Consider the following 15,958-nt stretch of genomic DNA (forward strand, 5'->3'; position numbering starts at 1 on the left):
ATATCGTAAATTAAAAACATAAATAAAAGATGTTGAAATTGATAGTATCATGATGTAAAAGATGTGAATTAGTATCTTGTTAATATAAGTTAATTACAAATAAACAAAGTTTCATTGAAAATCATTGCATTTATAATCAAAGTTAAAGTATGTTTGTTTTTTTTTTAATAATACCAAATACAAATACATCTATATTCTCAGTCCATGATGGACATATACAAAATAAAAAACCTATAACTATCCATACTAAGATAAATTCTATACTTATCAGCTAAATTCTATATGCTGTACAATTTATCCTCTGCATCCATACTTTCATATGTACACTTCTTCCCATTCTTACTACCAACTTCACTTAATTTTTTATTCAATGCTCTGCCAGATTATCATTTCAATTCTCCTTAGTAGCTTCAGTCTGCTTAAATATTCTATTGTTTCTCTCCTTCCATATCCAATAAATAGCAGCAGCCAGTGCAATTCTTTGCACTATATTCCAAACTGTTTTAGGACACTTGGAGTTAACAAACCAATTTACTATCAAGTTAAGATATGTTCCTATATATCGAATTTTCTTCTTTTTCATGATTTCATGTTTCTATAAATAAATACTAAAACTTAAAATTATTGTAGCAAGTGATAGTTTATAATTTAAAATAACCAGATTTGTTTATAATAATATAATTAAGAATTAAATGTAAATTTCCCTTCTTTTTAAGTCGTATAAACATATATTAGTTTTTTTTAATCTTTTACATAGTTTAATGCTTATATAACTACACAAAAAAAAATTAATAAAACAAAAATAACCTTATTATCAACAATTCAAAGCATCATAACAATATCTAAGTACTACACTTACATCTAATATTCATTTGATTACTCTCAAGCGAACTTATGAATACCATTTTTTTAACAGATATAAACCATCTTTTTTAAATGAAATGTATATCAATTTCCAAATTAGAATTATATATTTTTTTCACCTTTATTTTGAGATTCAACTTTAGATTTTTTTTCTTTAAGGTTTTTAGCCTCAAAAAGTCTATATTTTGTGTTTATTTGAAAAAAAACAATAACTAATCAAAACAAATCCAACTTTTTTTTAAATTTTAGAAAGTGAAAAGGAAAAGGAAAAGAGAGATTGTGAAGGAAAAGTTGGATCGACTAATAAATGATACGGAGAGAGATGGACTCTTTTGATTAATATTTATCAATTATAAAGGCGATGATGACATCAGTATTTTGATCTAAGGGTTGTAATTAAAACTTAAAATTCATTTAGTGGTCATTGTTTCTCCATAATATTATTTAGGGCTTTCTTATATATTGATAATCCAAATAATTTTTTTTAGATTCTAAAAAATGAAAAAGGTAAAGAGACATTGTGATGAAAATCCGGATATTATGCGAGTTAATAAGCTAATTATATACATTCGAAATATAACATATACAATTTCTAGATTATGAGTATGGTTAAACTATCTCATAGTTCATATTCATAATTCTTAGACATCGACGTAACTTAATATTATAAAACTTTTATTATAATTAGCTAATAGTTTATAATTTATCTATTTTACATATATCTGACTATTTATCGATTAATACAACCATGTTGTAATGTACTAAATTAAGAACTAGATAATTAAAGTTGTTGAAATATGTTTGAATATGAACAATTTGTTAACTTACACTTTTATGAATAATGATTTTCTATGTTTTTGAAATTAAAATTATATTGAAGTATAATTAACCAACTTTTTTTTAAAGTTTAGTACGCTTCAAAGTACACAAAATTTTTTTATTTGGGTTACCCAAAACCCGACCCAAACAACCCAAAACCGGAATAACCCAAACTCAAATAACCCAAATCTTATTTGGTTTGGTTTGAGTTACGGATGAACTTATTATTTTTCAACACCTGACAACCTGAACCAAATAACTCGAAACCCGAATAACACGGCCGATCAATACCCATACGTACAAAGACACTCTTGAGAGCTCGAAGTATTAAAGGAACGGGCACTTCATGACATCGTAAGATGTCTCATCCGAATGAAGTAGCTGGTCCTAGAATTGTTAGAAAAAATTAACGAAAATAGTAATAATAAGTGAAAAAGATAGAAACGTTTCCCAACCAAAAAGCAAAAGTACCACTGATGATAAACTTGATACGCGCTCTAAGATCACATCTTTGGCATAAAATCTACTTAGAAAAAAAATCCAATTAGATAAGTTGCCATGAGCATCATGGCATATGTAAAAAGGAATGAGGAGGCAAGCACCCCATCCTCTGTATATCTTGTTCATCCGAGATAGCATGAATCACTGAACTTGCACTCAGGAATAATAATACTTTGAACACAACACTCTTTAACTATCTACAACAATACATATTTTACATAGATGTATATTATGCATTATAATATGTCGTTTGATTTTGATTTTATTGGATGGGACTTGGATCATCTGGCTATAGTTTTCCTGAAATTTTGCATCTAATTATTTTCTCTAAAATGCAGTCGATGTTACAATAACGATATTCAATTTACTATGAATAGAGTATAGGAAAATTAAGATGCAGAAAATTTTATCCGGTATTACAATAGAGAATTAGAAACCACTTCCTGTGGTTGATACCCTTGGTTGATGCCCTTTACGCGTTTTTAAGATGGTGGTCTTATTCGAGCATCTTTTACCCATTACAACTTTATATGTAAACAATCCTTGTCTTTCGTGGTAATTGCAATTGACCCCCCTTATATTTCCCATTTATGATTAGTTTATTGAAGAGAAAGCCAAAGGCACTCATTTCCCCCGAATATAAAATCAAAAAGTAATTGACTTTGAAAGTCTTTGTAACTCATTTTGTCCAAAGCATTGAAGTCTTTGTAAATAATAGGTTGATCTGATCAAACATTCCTCTTTCTTTTATTTAATAAATATTAATTTTTTAGTTTCTATTAGTGACTTCTCATTTCTTCTATAATAAATTTTACAATACATTTAGAAAAAGCATAGTTAAAATTTATATCCAGACCTGTAGAAAATTATGATATAAAATATTTAAGGTTAATTTGTCATTTTATGTTTTTGTATATAGTGATATTAGAAGGAAGTGGAGACTTTATCTTTGTCAGATCGAGGTCTTTAGTTAATGGATTCACTAAATATAATTTGCCATTAACAATTTCCTTTTTTTTTGTTTTTCTTTTTTCTTTTTCACTTTTGGTTTCGAAAATTAACAATAACTATCTCAATCAACTTCGTTAAAACATCTTCTCGACCATAACAGAGAAAACAAAGAAAAGTCATGTTTTAATCAATTTTTCAAACAATACAATTTCCTAGAAATTCATTCTATATCAAAGTAACCTACACAAACATCCCAAAACCATAACCAAAGTAAACTCCAAAAGACAAAACAACCTCATAACCATTTCGTCCATTCATTATTCTCTCATCGTAAACAAAAACAATACGTCTCTTTAATTTTCTAAACTCCAAAATTTCATCTTTAATTCCATTTCCATATACATACTCATCCAACAATGGACTTAGCAGCCGGTGAAGACCACCAAAACCAACCCATCGAACACATACTATCTTTCCCTATCATACTATCTGAACGTATCCGAACCGCGGTCCATGACACCAAATCTTACAAACTTGAATGCACTGAAGTCTTAAAACAAGTTAACCACCTTGCTCAAATGCTCCGGGCTTTCGTCCGGTTCACTAACTCAACTCCTTCGTTCTACGACCGGCCCGTTCGTCATGTCTTCAGTGAAATAATCAAAACCTTGAGCCGCACACTCACTCTAGTACGAAAATGCCGTAGGAACAGCATTTTCCTACGTGTCATTTCCATTGCTAGCGCGGCCGAGTTTAAAAGAGTATTTGTTTTGTTAGAAGCTTCTATTGGTGACATGAAATGGCTGCTCAGTATCTTTGCCCCCAGCGCTGGGGGCGAAGATACTGGCATAGTACTTTCGTTACCGCCTATAGCGAGTAACGATCCTATTGTTGCATGGGTTTGGTCTTATATATGCTCATTATATATATGTCCATTAAATGTTAAAGTTGATGTTGCTAATGCGTTATGTTCATTATCAGATGATAACACTCGTAACAAGAAAATTATAGTACAAGAAGGCGGTGTTCCGCCTTTGTTAAAACTTTTGAATGAAGATTCACCCGAAGCACAAATCGCAGCTGCGAATGTGCTTTTTAGTTTAGCTAGTTATCAGGATACAGCTAGGATGATTACTAGTGAACTTGGTGTTCCTATTATAGTACAACGTTTTCAAAAAGGGACGCTTAGAGTTCAGATTTTGCTTGCTAAATTGATTGCTAGAATGGCTGAACTTGATGAGGTTTCACAAGAGGCTTTTGCTAGGGAGAATGTGATCAGACCACTTGTTACTTTGTTATCGTTTGAAACGGTTATCGGTGATGATAATATTCGTGGTAGTCAGTATCAGAAGCAAAGTATTGATTCGGTTGTCAAGATTAATAAGCAGAGTTTGGGGTTTAATGGAGTTAGTTCTTCGGTAGTTCGTTCTTCTTCATGGTTGACTAATAGGAAAGAGAGGGAAAACGAAACGTCTGAACTGAAACTAGAATTAAAAACTTGTTGTGCAAAAGCGTTATGGATGCTTTCTAGGTGCCATCTTGCAAACAGTAAGATACTGACTGATACAAAAGGGTTACTCGTTTTGGCTAAGCTTATTGAAACAGAAACAGGCGAATTGCAGACAAACTGCTTAATGACTGTCATAGAAATCACAGCTGCAGCTGAAAAGAACTCAGATCTTAGACGGGCAGCTTTCAAGACTAATTCCCCTGCTGCAAAAGCAATAGTTGATCAACTCTTAAGGTTAATTAATGATTCCGAAAACATTGGAGTCAAGGTTTCAGCAATTAGAGCAATTGGGTCATTGGCAAGAACTTTCCCAGCTCGAGAGACACGTGCTATTAGCCCATTGGTAAAGCAGCTCAGTCACCAAAACCCTGATGTGGAAGTGGAATCAGCTATTGCTTTACATAAGTTCACATCACCTGATAATTTTCTTTGTACTGAGCATTCAAAGACTATTATCGAATTTGATGGGGTGGTTCCATTGATGAGATTATTGAGGGGGAACGAAAGGACACAGCGTCATGCATTGGTGCTTTTGTGTAATCTTGCGATAAAGGCTGGAAATATTGAGGCTCTTGTGCAGGCAAGAGTTTTAACAGCTTTAGAAGGAGCTGACAAGTCAATTGTTGGTCAACACTCTGAGTTGAAAGAATTAGTGGTGGAAGCTATTTATCATCTGAATATGTATCATGCTGGTGTGGTTCCTTCTCATAGACAACCATATCACCTTGAAGATTTTTAAGGAGTGACTACGTATATTAGGTAAATAGCAATCGTCAAAGTTGGAAGGTGAAATAGGGGACTTTTTGATTTAAGCTGACGTCTTTCGTTGTAGAGTTTGCAGAGATGTATATACGGAAAGAAAAAACACATTCTACTGGGTATTCACTTCTCCAAAACATGTACGCTGCATCTTCTTGTGTTTTCTGTGTGAAATTCTGAACGATTATTTGTTTGTGAAGAAAACCAGTTGACGATTTTATAAATTTGTTTACAATGGGGATTTCGGTAGATAATAAGAGGGTATACGAAGAGTTTGGGTTAGATATAAAGGGTTATAAAAATGGAAACTCTTGAGTTCACTGTGATATATAATTGGCCCAAATTAAAATTACATATTTATCTTCTGTCAAGCTTTTGTTATGGTGGGTTTGATTTTTCCTTCTCTATTATAGGAAATCAAGAATCATCCAACATGTGTCTGTAGTAGGTTAGGCGTCGGGGCTTTTGATTTCCAAGTAGCGACAGTTGTGAAAATGCAGAAACACAATCATAGTTAATTTATAAGATCAAACCTTTTAGAAGAATATAAATGCAATTTAGTGGTTTGCTGTATGTATCACTACACAGAATCTAAATATATAACAGTCTGATACTCTCTAAAACGTAACTTCCAAATATAGAAGAATAGAATCTTTGCTTGGTTGGTCGGTCGGGAATATAGAAAATAACTTTCTAATATGTAACCTAGTCCTTAGGACAATGTACAAGCAATAGTTATGTTTAACATCTTACTGCATATTAACCATCGCCCTGAGGGTAAAATCCCTACTAGAAATAAAGAAATCTGAATTTAGACTAATTATACATGACATATGCACACGCCACACCCTCCCTTTGCAGCTCTTCGATACTATCCTTGCTAAATTGCTATTCTAAAACACATATCTCAGAGTACAGTTTGACTTTTTGAGAGTCAAAACTTGTAGTAAATTTTTTTTTCTTCATGAACTGATTTATAATCTTTTGTTGTAAATTTTTTGCTGCAAGATAGTATTATGTATCACTTAATCTAATACAGTAAACTAGATCTTTTCAAAATACTTATCATATGAAATTTGAAAAGTTGAGATAAGCGTTGGTTGACTATCTAATAGTCAAAAGAGACTCTTTATTATAGGACTAAGAGTGCTGTATGTAAATGTGACCAATTTAAGATGAAATGAACAGATTTCAACTTATCCAAAAACTACACTTCCATTTTGCATTTACAAATCAAAAGTTCTTAGGAAAATACCCCTGCATTTTTACAATGTCCACAAAGAGTAGTGTTGGTAACGAATTTGTAATAAATATTTTGCCGGGTAGCCTAAGTTTTTGAGAAACGAATTGAAAACTATCATGTACTTGATTCCCACCAGAATCAAGAAGGAACCAGAGTCTTCAGAAAATTTACTCGGCCAAGGTGGATCAGTTGGTTGGGCCACTACCAACAGACGCTAAGTAAAGCTTGATTCATCTCTCATATTATGTGTTCAGGTGGTCCGAAGTGGACCAGTTACGGTTGCAAGAGTTTCAATTCTTATGGAAAGGATTGTGATAGTGTTAGAATATGAGCACATAAACATATAACATTCACGAGTACGCAGTAGAAAGAAACGTATATGTAATCAAATTAATTAACTAAGAGAGAATCGAAACATGTACCGTTGTTCAAAGCTTCCAATAATATTATTAATATAAAGATTATAATTATTGTAGGGTTTAAAGTAAAACCCCTCTACGATCGCACACTAGACACATCTAAACCGTATGCTAGTACCCCGATCACGAACTCACAACGTTGTGTATCTCCCAAATTTCGAAATCCCTATGAATCGAAATTCTTTGTTGCCATCAAAACAAACACACCATAATTAATGTCATGCCATTCATTAATTACATAGGTTGCATGTGGATATTTTAATGGCACAAAACCGAAAACTTCTAAGAGAATTCTCTGCCGAAAAAGAGAGAAAAGAAAGAGAAGGTTTATTTGTGTGAATAAATGAATAAAACCTTTGATCAAACCTTCTATTTATAGGGTTAATTCTTAGGGTTTTAGACTTGGTGACCAAGTAACCAAAAACCTTCAGAAATTTCGACCCCCTCTATAAGGAATTAGAGCCTAACTCTAATTTTCTTATTTCACATTTAACCTCCTTTCAATTAATTAAATACAATTAACTCTTTAATTTATTTAAATTAATTATTTCATGATCAATTAATTATTATATTACATTAATATAATAACTAATAGTATAGAGTTACCGTGTCATTTCGTGTGATCTCGTAGGCTTAAATTATTTCCGGACATGCGTTTATTATTTAACATGATCACACTCCAACAGCTTCCACTTGAGCATGTTATTTATAAAAGCAATAACATTGGTTAGCGTCTAGCAACACGCCAATGCACCCGGAAATTTTTAAGAATATATTATTAAATTTGCCAATTTTAAATGATTTAGTCTTTAATATCCATTTGTTCAGATACCCTTGTTAATTATGAATATGGATCAATGTCATTTCACAAATTAACGATTATGTTTCTCATTTCTACAGTTAATCAAGATTACCAAATTAGTCAACACCTCCTCTTGAGTTCATTTGAGTATGGTCATACAAACATCTTAATTAATTAATGAGGGGCCCAAATGGTATCATACTTCAGTTGCAAATTGAAGGAACAAATTTTTGTATTGACTACAAGTGTCTTGTCATGTCGTTTCTTAAAATTTCTGAAAATAGCCCTTTATAACTGCTTTGTTCAGGACAGTTTAGAACTACATCTAAAATTGCAATCCACACATGCATAAATCACTTGTATCTCAAGTCAAAGGATAAAAAAAGTAACCATTTCACGAATTTCATTTAATGACGCCGATCCATAAAATGATAATTCGTTATGTATGGTAAGTCCGATATTCCTTTCAAATATCATGTGAGTTTGGTACGATATCCACCATCTTCAAAATATTCTCTTAAATATTTTCACCACTCTTTCACAATTGTCTTACTTTAATTATATTCCCATATAATTAATCGACAATGGGCGTTTAGAATATTCAACTAATATTCATGGATTTAAACATACAAATATATGGCACATTTATTATAAAATAAAACCACTTATACCGCGTATAAAAATTCATTTATTGAAAATAATAATTGTTTAACATCCCATTATCCAGATACCAATCACAGATTTACATAATATAACTAGCTATAACCTATGCCCACGACATATTTATTGAACTTTCCTTTTGACAATACCTTTGTAAAAGGATCCACTAAATTATAATCTGTATGAACTTTGGGGTTCTTTGATTTCACATGATTCGTTTTGCTTAAGAACGTAGTGATATCTTCTTAGGTAATGTCTGGCACCTTTTTGAACCCCAGGTTCATTGGCAATGATAATTGCTCCCGAATTATCATAGCACAGTCCCATAGGTGTGTTATTTGATGATTATCATATTAAAATCCAAAAATAAACTTTCTAATCCAGACAACCTTCATGTCGTCTTCTCTGAGACGACAATATACTCAGACTCTGTCACATACATAGCAACTGTGGTTTGCTTTTAGCTTAAAGCATTCCACCGTGTCTTCATATAAAATAAAGACGTATCCCAACTGATATTTTTAAAACATCTTCATCAGTCATGAAATCCAATATCACAAATTCTATTGCCATTTGAATTTTGATCGGGATTTCAACCATACACCACGAATAATTCTTTAGTAGCTCGCATGTAGTTAAGAATATTTTTCATAGCGCTCCAATCATCCTCTCCATGATTTTGCTGATATCGGCTAACAATATTTTGAGCCAACACAACATCGAGTCTAGTGCATCTTACGACATACATGATAGATCCCACCGCCGAATCATAAGGAATTTTTTTCATACGCTCCACCTTTTCAGGTGTAGAAGCACCGTTCTTGCTAGATAAATTAAGTCCTTCTTGCATAGGCAAATTCCCACGCTTAGAAATTTCCATCTTGAATCTCATCAAGATCTTAAGCACTTTGACTTAATCCAATCAACCGTTTACTTCTATCTATATAGATCTTGATTCCAAGACTGAATGCCACTTTAACCCAAGTAACATTACTCCCACTAGCTTTTGCGATATACACATGGCTCATAAGGATTTTGAGGAAAACCAAACTTCTTGATTTCCTCATTTAACCTTTTATTCCAACTCCTTGATGCTTGTTTCAATCCATAAATGGACCTTTGAAGTTTGCACCCTTTGTTGGGATGTTTTGGATCGACAAAACCTTCTGGTTGTACCATATAGACTTCCTCGTCTAGAAAACCATTCAAGAAAACAACTTTGACATCCATTTGCCATATTTCAAAGTCATAGTACGCGGCTATGGCTAAGATGATCCTAATAGCTCAAATGTCCTCAATGGGAGAAAATGTTTCCTCATAATCAACTCCATAAAGTTAAGTATAGCCTTTCGCTACAAGACGAGCTTTATAGGTGTGTAGATTTCCATCCATGTAGGTCTTCTTCTTGAAGATCCATTTACACCCAACGGTTCTACCATTTGGTGTAAGATTAACCAAGCTCCATACTTGATTATCTTTCATGGATTTCATTTCCACATTCGCAGCTTCAAGCCATTTGTCAGACTCCGGATCCGATAATGCAGCTTTGAAATTAGGAGGTTCATTAAGTCTCCTAATACGTGTTCTTCAGACTCAATCATAAGATTTTATCTTTCACGAGCACGTATTGTCCTTGAGGACTTACAAATTGGAATCGCTTCATCATAATCTTCAACTTGTTGTTCATCTAGAGATTTATCTCTTTGAACATTCCCCACCCCCCCACCCCCACCCCCCAAGTTGAAGATTGCTAGTATTTTCAAAAGTTGACAAATCTTCTTGAGCCTCATCAAGTTCAACAATCCTCCCACTGTCCTCTTGAGATATGAGTTTCCTTTCAAGGAACTTAGCAAATCAAAAAATACTTTGACAGTGTTTCCGGTAGGAAAGTAGAAGTAGTAACCTATTGTTTCCTTTGGGTATCCTACAAAGATGCACTTAACACCACATTCATGCGGTGTTTTGCCAACCTTCTTGGTTGGAACCATATTGAGAATGCATGCAGCAATCTCTAGAGCATAATCCCAAAATGAAAATGTGATAATCTTAAGGTTTATCGTTAATCTCACCATGTTCAACAAGGTTCTATTTCTCCTCTCAAATATACCATTATATAAGAGTAAGCTTCTTGGATAAATCCGCAAGCTTTTTAGATAATCCTTATCTCTTGGCTTAAGTATTCTCCATCTTGATCCGAAAGAATCTTGATGGTTTTACCGAGTTGATTCCCTACTTTACTTTTAAATTCTTTGAATGTTTCGAAAACTTCATTTTATGTTTCAGCAAGTAAACATAACCATAAAGACTGAAATCATTCATAAAAATGATAAAGTAGCTAGCACCTTTCCTTGACTCATGTCTAAATGGGCCACATACATCCGAATGTATTAGTCCAAGCAGTTCCTTAGCCCTCTCCGATTTTATGCGAAAAAGGTATTCTTGTCATCTTGCCGAAAACATAAGACATGCATTTTTCAAATGATTCATCATTTGATTGTAAGATCCCTTTACGTTGAAGTCTTTCAATGATTTTCTTGCTAACGAAAGTTCAAAAGACACGCATTTATCGAATGATTCATCATTCGATTGTAAGATCTCTTCACATTGAAGACTGTTAATGCGTTTCTTGCTAAAACCACACATATTTCAAATGATTCATCATTTGAATTGTAAGATCTCTTCACTTTGAAGTCTTTAAATGCGTTTCTTGACAAAAATTAAACAAGATGACAATGTCAAAGATTGATAGAGTCCAAGTTAACTTGACTCTTTGGCTATTGAATTATCATTTGAATCTCATCAACACTTATAATTCAGTTAAGAAGATACTTGAACAACTGGTTAAACCAGCTTGCTTCTTTTTCTTGTTTAACTCAGCTAGATACTTAGGAGAATTCCTCTTCCAGTGTCTCACATAGTGATGACTAGCCTGGTCTTTAGCCGTATGCTCCTTTTTTCGAAGGATCTTTTAAGGTTTTGAGACTAAAACACTTTGTTTTCCCTTACCAAAATTCTTGCCCTTAGCTTACAGTTGTTTTGCTTTCTAAACCATTCCCCCCTTGATCATAAGAACTTGGGGTGTCTCATATTTCTTAGAAAGGTTTTTCTCATACTAAATCAACATGATATGAAGTCCAACTATGCCATGCAAATTGTAATTGTACACAAACTTCTCAAAGTCCCTTATGCCAATAACAATAGGCAGAAGATACGCATAGTTTAACCTTTCCAAAATGCTCAAAGTAACTCTTCATCTTGAGTACACGAGCACTCACCGGTTTCCCATACTCGTGTTCAAATTATGGAGTGACTCAAATAACACAAGTAATTCAACTCCAACTTGTTTTCCGTTACATACACTTGAGTTCTCTGATCACATCATACACATTGTGCAATCAGAATTGCTTTTTAAATCTCAGAAGCCATGCTTCTAGAATCAAATAAGCAACCTCGATATGTCTATTGTACTGAGTATTTTATGCTTCCAACTGCTAATCAGTGGCACTCGCATTAGGAATAGCAGCATTTGAGTTTCAATGACATCTGTTTTCTTTTCAACACTTAGAACAATTCTCTATTGACAAAACAGTCTTTGAAATTGGTTTTAGAAAGTTTTCCTCTTTCTAGCATCGACCTGAAAGCCGATTGGTATATGTTTTGTGAAGGATTTGTTGCAATTTACAAAACCGATTCAAGTTCAATTATCGGTATTTTCGATAATTAATCCTTAAGAAATGTAATTTACCCATGTTAAATGCTTTTAACAATTAATGTCATTAAGGCTAGGATCCAATTTGAGATACCATCACCGCATCTGTTGATCAGCTAGAGATGATGATATTCAAAATGGTAAATAACGATTAGTAATTGCATATCTAATGCAACTCCTAGAGATATGGAACTTACAACAACACTTAGAGGTGTTTAAGTGTTTTGTAAACATGTTTTGTTCCATCTTATGCCATGGGTCTAGGTCTCACCGTCTTAACTAGCTCGTTTTAAGTCGCCAATTAAGAATGTGTAAATAGTCTGCCGCTGGTATCACAAGAGTCGGTAATCTACCCTGAAGAGATACCATCCGCCTACGGTCTCACGTAGGGTCAAATAGTACCTGGCAGGTGCTCTAAGCGAAGTGGGTGGCAATGACTTAACTTTGAATGGGTAATTCATTTTATGTGAATCAAAAGTTTATATACGAAGACTCATGCATAATCTTCATAACATAATATTTAATAAAATCATTATTATAGTTTTAACAACACAAGAGAGCTCGGTAGCTCCATTTGAACGCACAAAGAAGCGCCAGGGCAAAAGTTTGCGATGAACGCAATTAAAAACCCGCCCTTTTAGAAGGCTAGCGCACTCCGACTAATACCTCTCTTAGAATTTGTTCAAATGGGTGAACCGGTGTATCTCAAGGTTGTAAGACTCCAATTTTATTAATGAAATATCTATTTCGATAGTTCTTAGTCAAGTTTATATTTTTCCAAGAAAACAATTTTTGCACCACCTTTATACAACTTATAAACAAGCAAAAATTAATAAACTTACTAATTACCGAACTATTTAATCATGCAACAAGTTAAGGTGGGCCACCTAAACATGGTCACTATGGTTCATGTATATGTTTAAATCCCCCCCCCCTCTTCCGAAGAAGAGGACCACATACATCAAGTTACCTTGATTGCGTAAGCCTTAAACATATATAAAACAATCAACTATCACATAAGCATATAGTTGCTGACTGAAAATATCCAGTAGCTTCACGACCTGATTAGACCTATTTCTGGTCCGATTCAGCTTTCGACCAGAACTACAAAGTTTTAGCCCTATGTGTTGAGCATCTACGGTTCAAGCACAACCTCTAACTCATTACAGATTAAAAGATATGTATTTTTAATGAACTGTCGCAAAGCAGAAAAATCAAACAAAAAATTCACAAGTCAAATAATTATCTCATAATTAACCCTAATTATTGGATCATCATGCTATGTCTTTTATATCTCTATATCTCAATAATAATCACAAAGAATTTTGCATGAATCCCTTATGAATTTTACTATTATTTAACAACCTTAAATAGTTAAAGTACACAAGGCACAAGCATACAATTTATATTTAATAAACATGCCAATTCATAAAATCAAAACTTGTTTAGAGGGTTTCAATTAACCATTAAATTAGGTTGAATTTAATTAAACAAAACCCGAATTTGTTTAATTAAAAATTCGAATTTTTTATAGTAAGTAAAACAATTAAAACATAATTTTAAATATTTAATTATTAAAATCGAACCAACCCCAAACACCTGTAACACCCCAAGATTTTAAGGTAAAAGAAATTAACCCCTTTTTATAGTTTTGACATTAAATTAATCTCCTAGTATTTTATTATTAGATATGGGGTTAATTTAGTTGGAACTTTAGCGGATAGCGGGTAAAATACCCACAAAAGAATGGGGTGGGTCGTGGCAGCTCCAAAAAGTGCCAGCCCTCCACCTTGTTGATGAATCACTCTTCCACTCTATTTCTTTCTTCCTCCATTATTTCTTTCATGCAATTCCTCTTGTTCTTTCCAAAATCAAGCTAAAATCCTTCAAATTCAAGGAAGAATTTATAGTATTAATCATCACCAACATATAATCTTCATTCAAGAGTTCAAAAGTTAGGGTTTGTGAGTCTTGGTGGTGGTGGCCGAAATTGAGAGGCAAAGGGGAAGGAATTGTGAATTGAAAACCTTAATCTATTGTCTTCCATTGTTGAGGTATTGATTTCCCCTACTTTAGTTCTATTCTTCTTGTGAAATTAGGGTTATGGAGTGAACCATTTAAGGGGTTTTACTAGGAAATGAATTATGGTTAATTTTCCCAATTCCTTAGTTAACCTAGTTGTCATTGAGTTATATAATGTAATTGATTTTGAAATAGATGAGTTAATGTGATAAATTGAGTTTGTAAGAAAAGATGAATGTTGCTAGTTATTGAAATGTGGATGAAAATGGTATGATTAGTGTTGTTGTTGTAGATGAAAGTAACTCAATGACAAAATGGGTTGGGTTTTGGGTTTAGAAAGGCTAGTGATTGAGTATGACTAGGTTGAGCTAGTCAAATTGTGAATGTAAGCTTATGCACTTTTATGATATGATTATAGGTTGAAGCTTTCTTGTGCTTTTCGTTTTAGCTTTGTTGTCCCTTTTGCGGAGGAGGTGAGTATATTTGCATACCTTTATGTATATGTTGGATCAATTGACCACACATGTTGAAGCCTTTTGTCCATGGTGGTGTCGGCCACCATGTTGAAGTTTATTTGTCCATGTGTGGTAATTGATGTGGCGTTAGCCCATGTGGGGCATAGTATTTGTTGAGGCCTAAGAACCTCCGGGGCCTAAGAACCCCGATAGTTGATCTTTTGAGGCCTAAGAACCTCCGGTGGCCTAAGAACCCCGATAGATGATCATGATTATGTTTTTTAGCTATATGGATCCATATATGTGATGTTAGTGTGCAAGGTGAATATGTAAATGTGACATGACGATGCCATAGGTTACATGTGAAAGTCCTTGTGCTTTGCCCTCCTTCGTATTCGTAAATGTATGCAAGTATATTCACTAAGTCTTTGCTTATATTTTAGTTGTTTATTCTTTTATAGATAGTTCCGGAAGAAGGAACAAGTGTGGTTGATTTGAAAGATTGGATAGAGCTTGAAGTTGAATTTTGCAAGTCTTGAAGGTATTAGGTCATTCATGGATGAATGGTTAGCTTTGGCTTTTAGAGGCTTAGAAGTCTCTCTCCTTTTGGCTCTTGATACATTTCGTTTTGATGGTCTTGTTTTTGTTAAAATGTGTAAATGGGCAGGTGTAAGTTTCAGCAAATTGTGAAGTTGTATTTGGACGAAAATAGCGTCAAATGGGTAAACGATCCATTTATGGTGTTCATGAGTTTTGAAACTAGACTAAGTTGTAAAAATGGCTATAACGTGTTTATAATGTTGTTGGCAATCTCTGAAATGTGTTTTGTGAAGTTCGTTTTGAAATTTGAAGGTCACAAGTTCAATTTAGTGTCAAAAATGTTTTAGGGTTGCTGATATGATGCCCACTGCGGCGCAGTGGGGGTGATTTTATCCGCTGCGGCGCAGTGGTTTTCCTCGTCCAGAATTTGTGTTCTTCCCACTTCGGCGCAGTGGGAGGGTGTCAAGCCCACTACGGCGCAGTGGGGCTTTGTTCCTTTCTTTGCCGAGGCTTTCCACTGCGGCGCAGTGGGGTGTAAAAAAAAAAAATTAGTATTACGGTTTATCGAGTTTTGTCCTTTCAACACCCCTTCAAGTTTTGATCTTTGTAACTAATATATCACATAGGTGGCTCGTGATACCACTGTTAACATATGAGCATATAAATATATAACAATTCACTAGTATGCAGCGGAAAGAAACCTA

At 33.7% G+C, this 15,958-nt stretch overlaps 1 protein-coding gene across 1 annotated transcript; it reads left to right on the top strand.

Moving 5' to 3' along the window:
• Positions 1 to 3,383: 3,383 nt before the first annotated feature.
• On the top strand, positions 3,384 to 5,655 carry LOC122598570. Its single transcript, XM_043771163.1, has one exon. It carries the CDS (start codon positions 3,552 to 3,554, stop codon positions 5,382 to 5,384), a length of 1,833 nt encoding a protein of 610 aa, XP_043627098.1. The 5' UTR covers positions 3,384 to 3,551; the 3' UTR covers positions 5,385 to 5,655.
• The last annotated feature ends 10,303 nt before the right edge of the window (positions 5,656 to 15,958 follow it).

Source organism: Erigeron canadensis, chromosome 4, assembly GCF_010389155.1.
Source record: "Erigeron canadensis isolate Cc75 chromosome 4, C_canadensis_v1, whole genome shotgun sequence".
In the NCBI taxonomy this organism is placed as follows: domain Eukaryota; kingdom Viridiplantae; phylum Streptophyta; class Magnoliopsida; order Asterales; family Asteraceae; genus Erigeron; species Erigeron canadensis.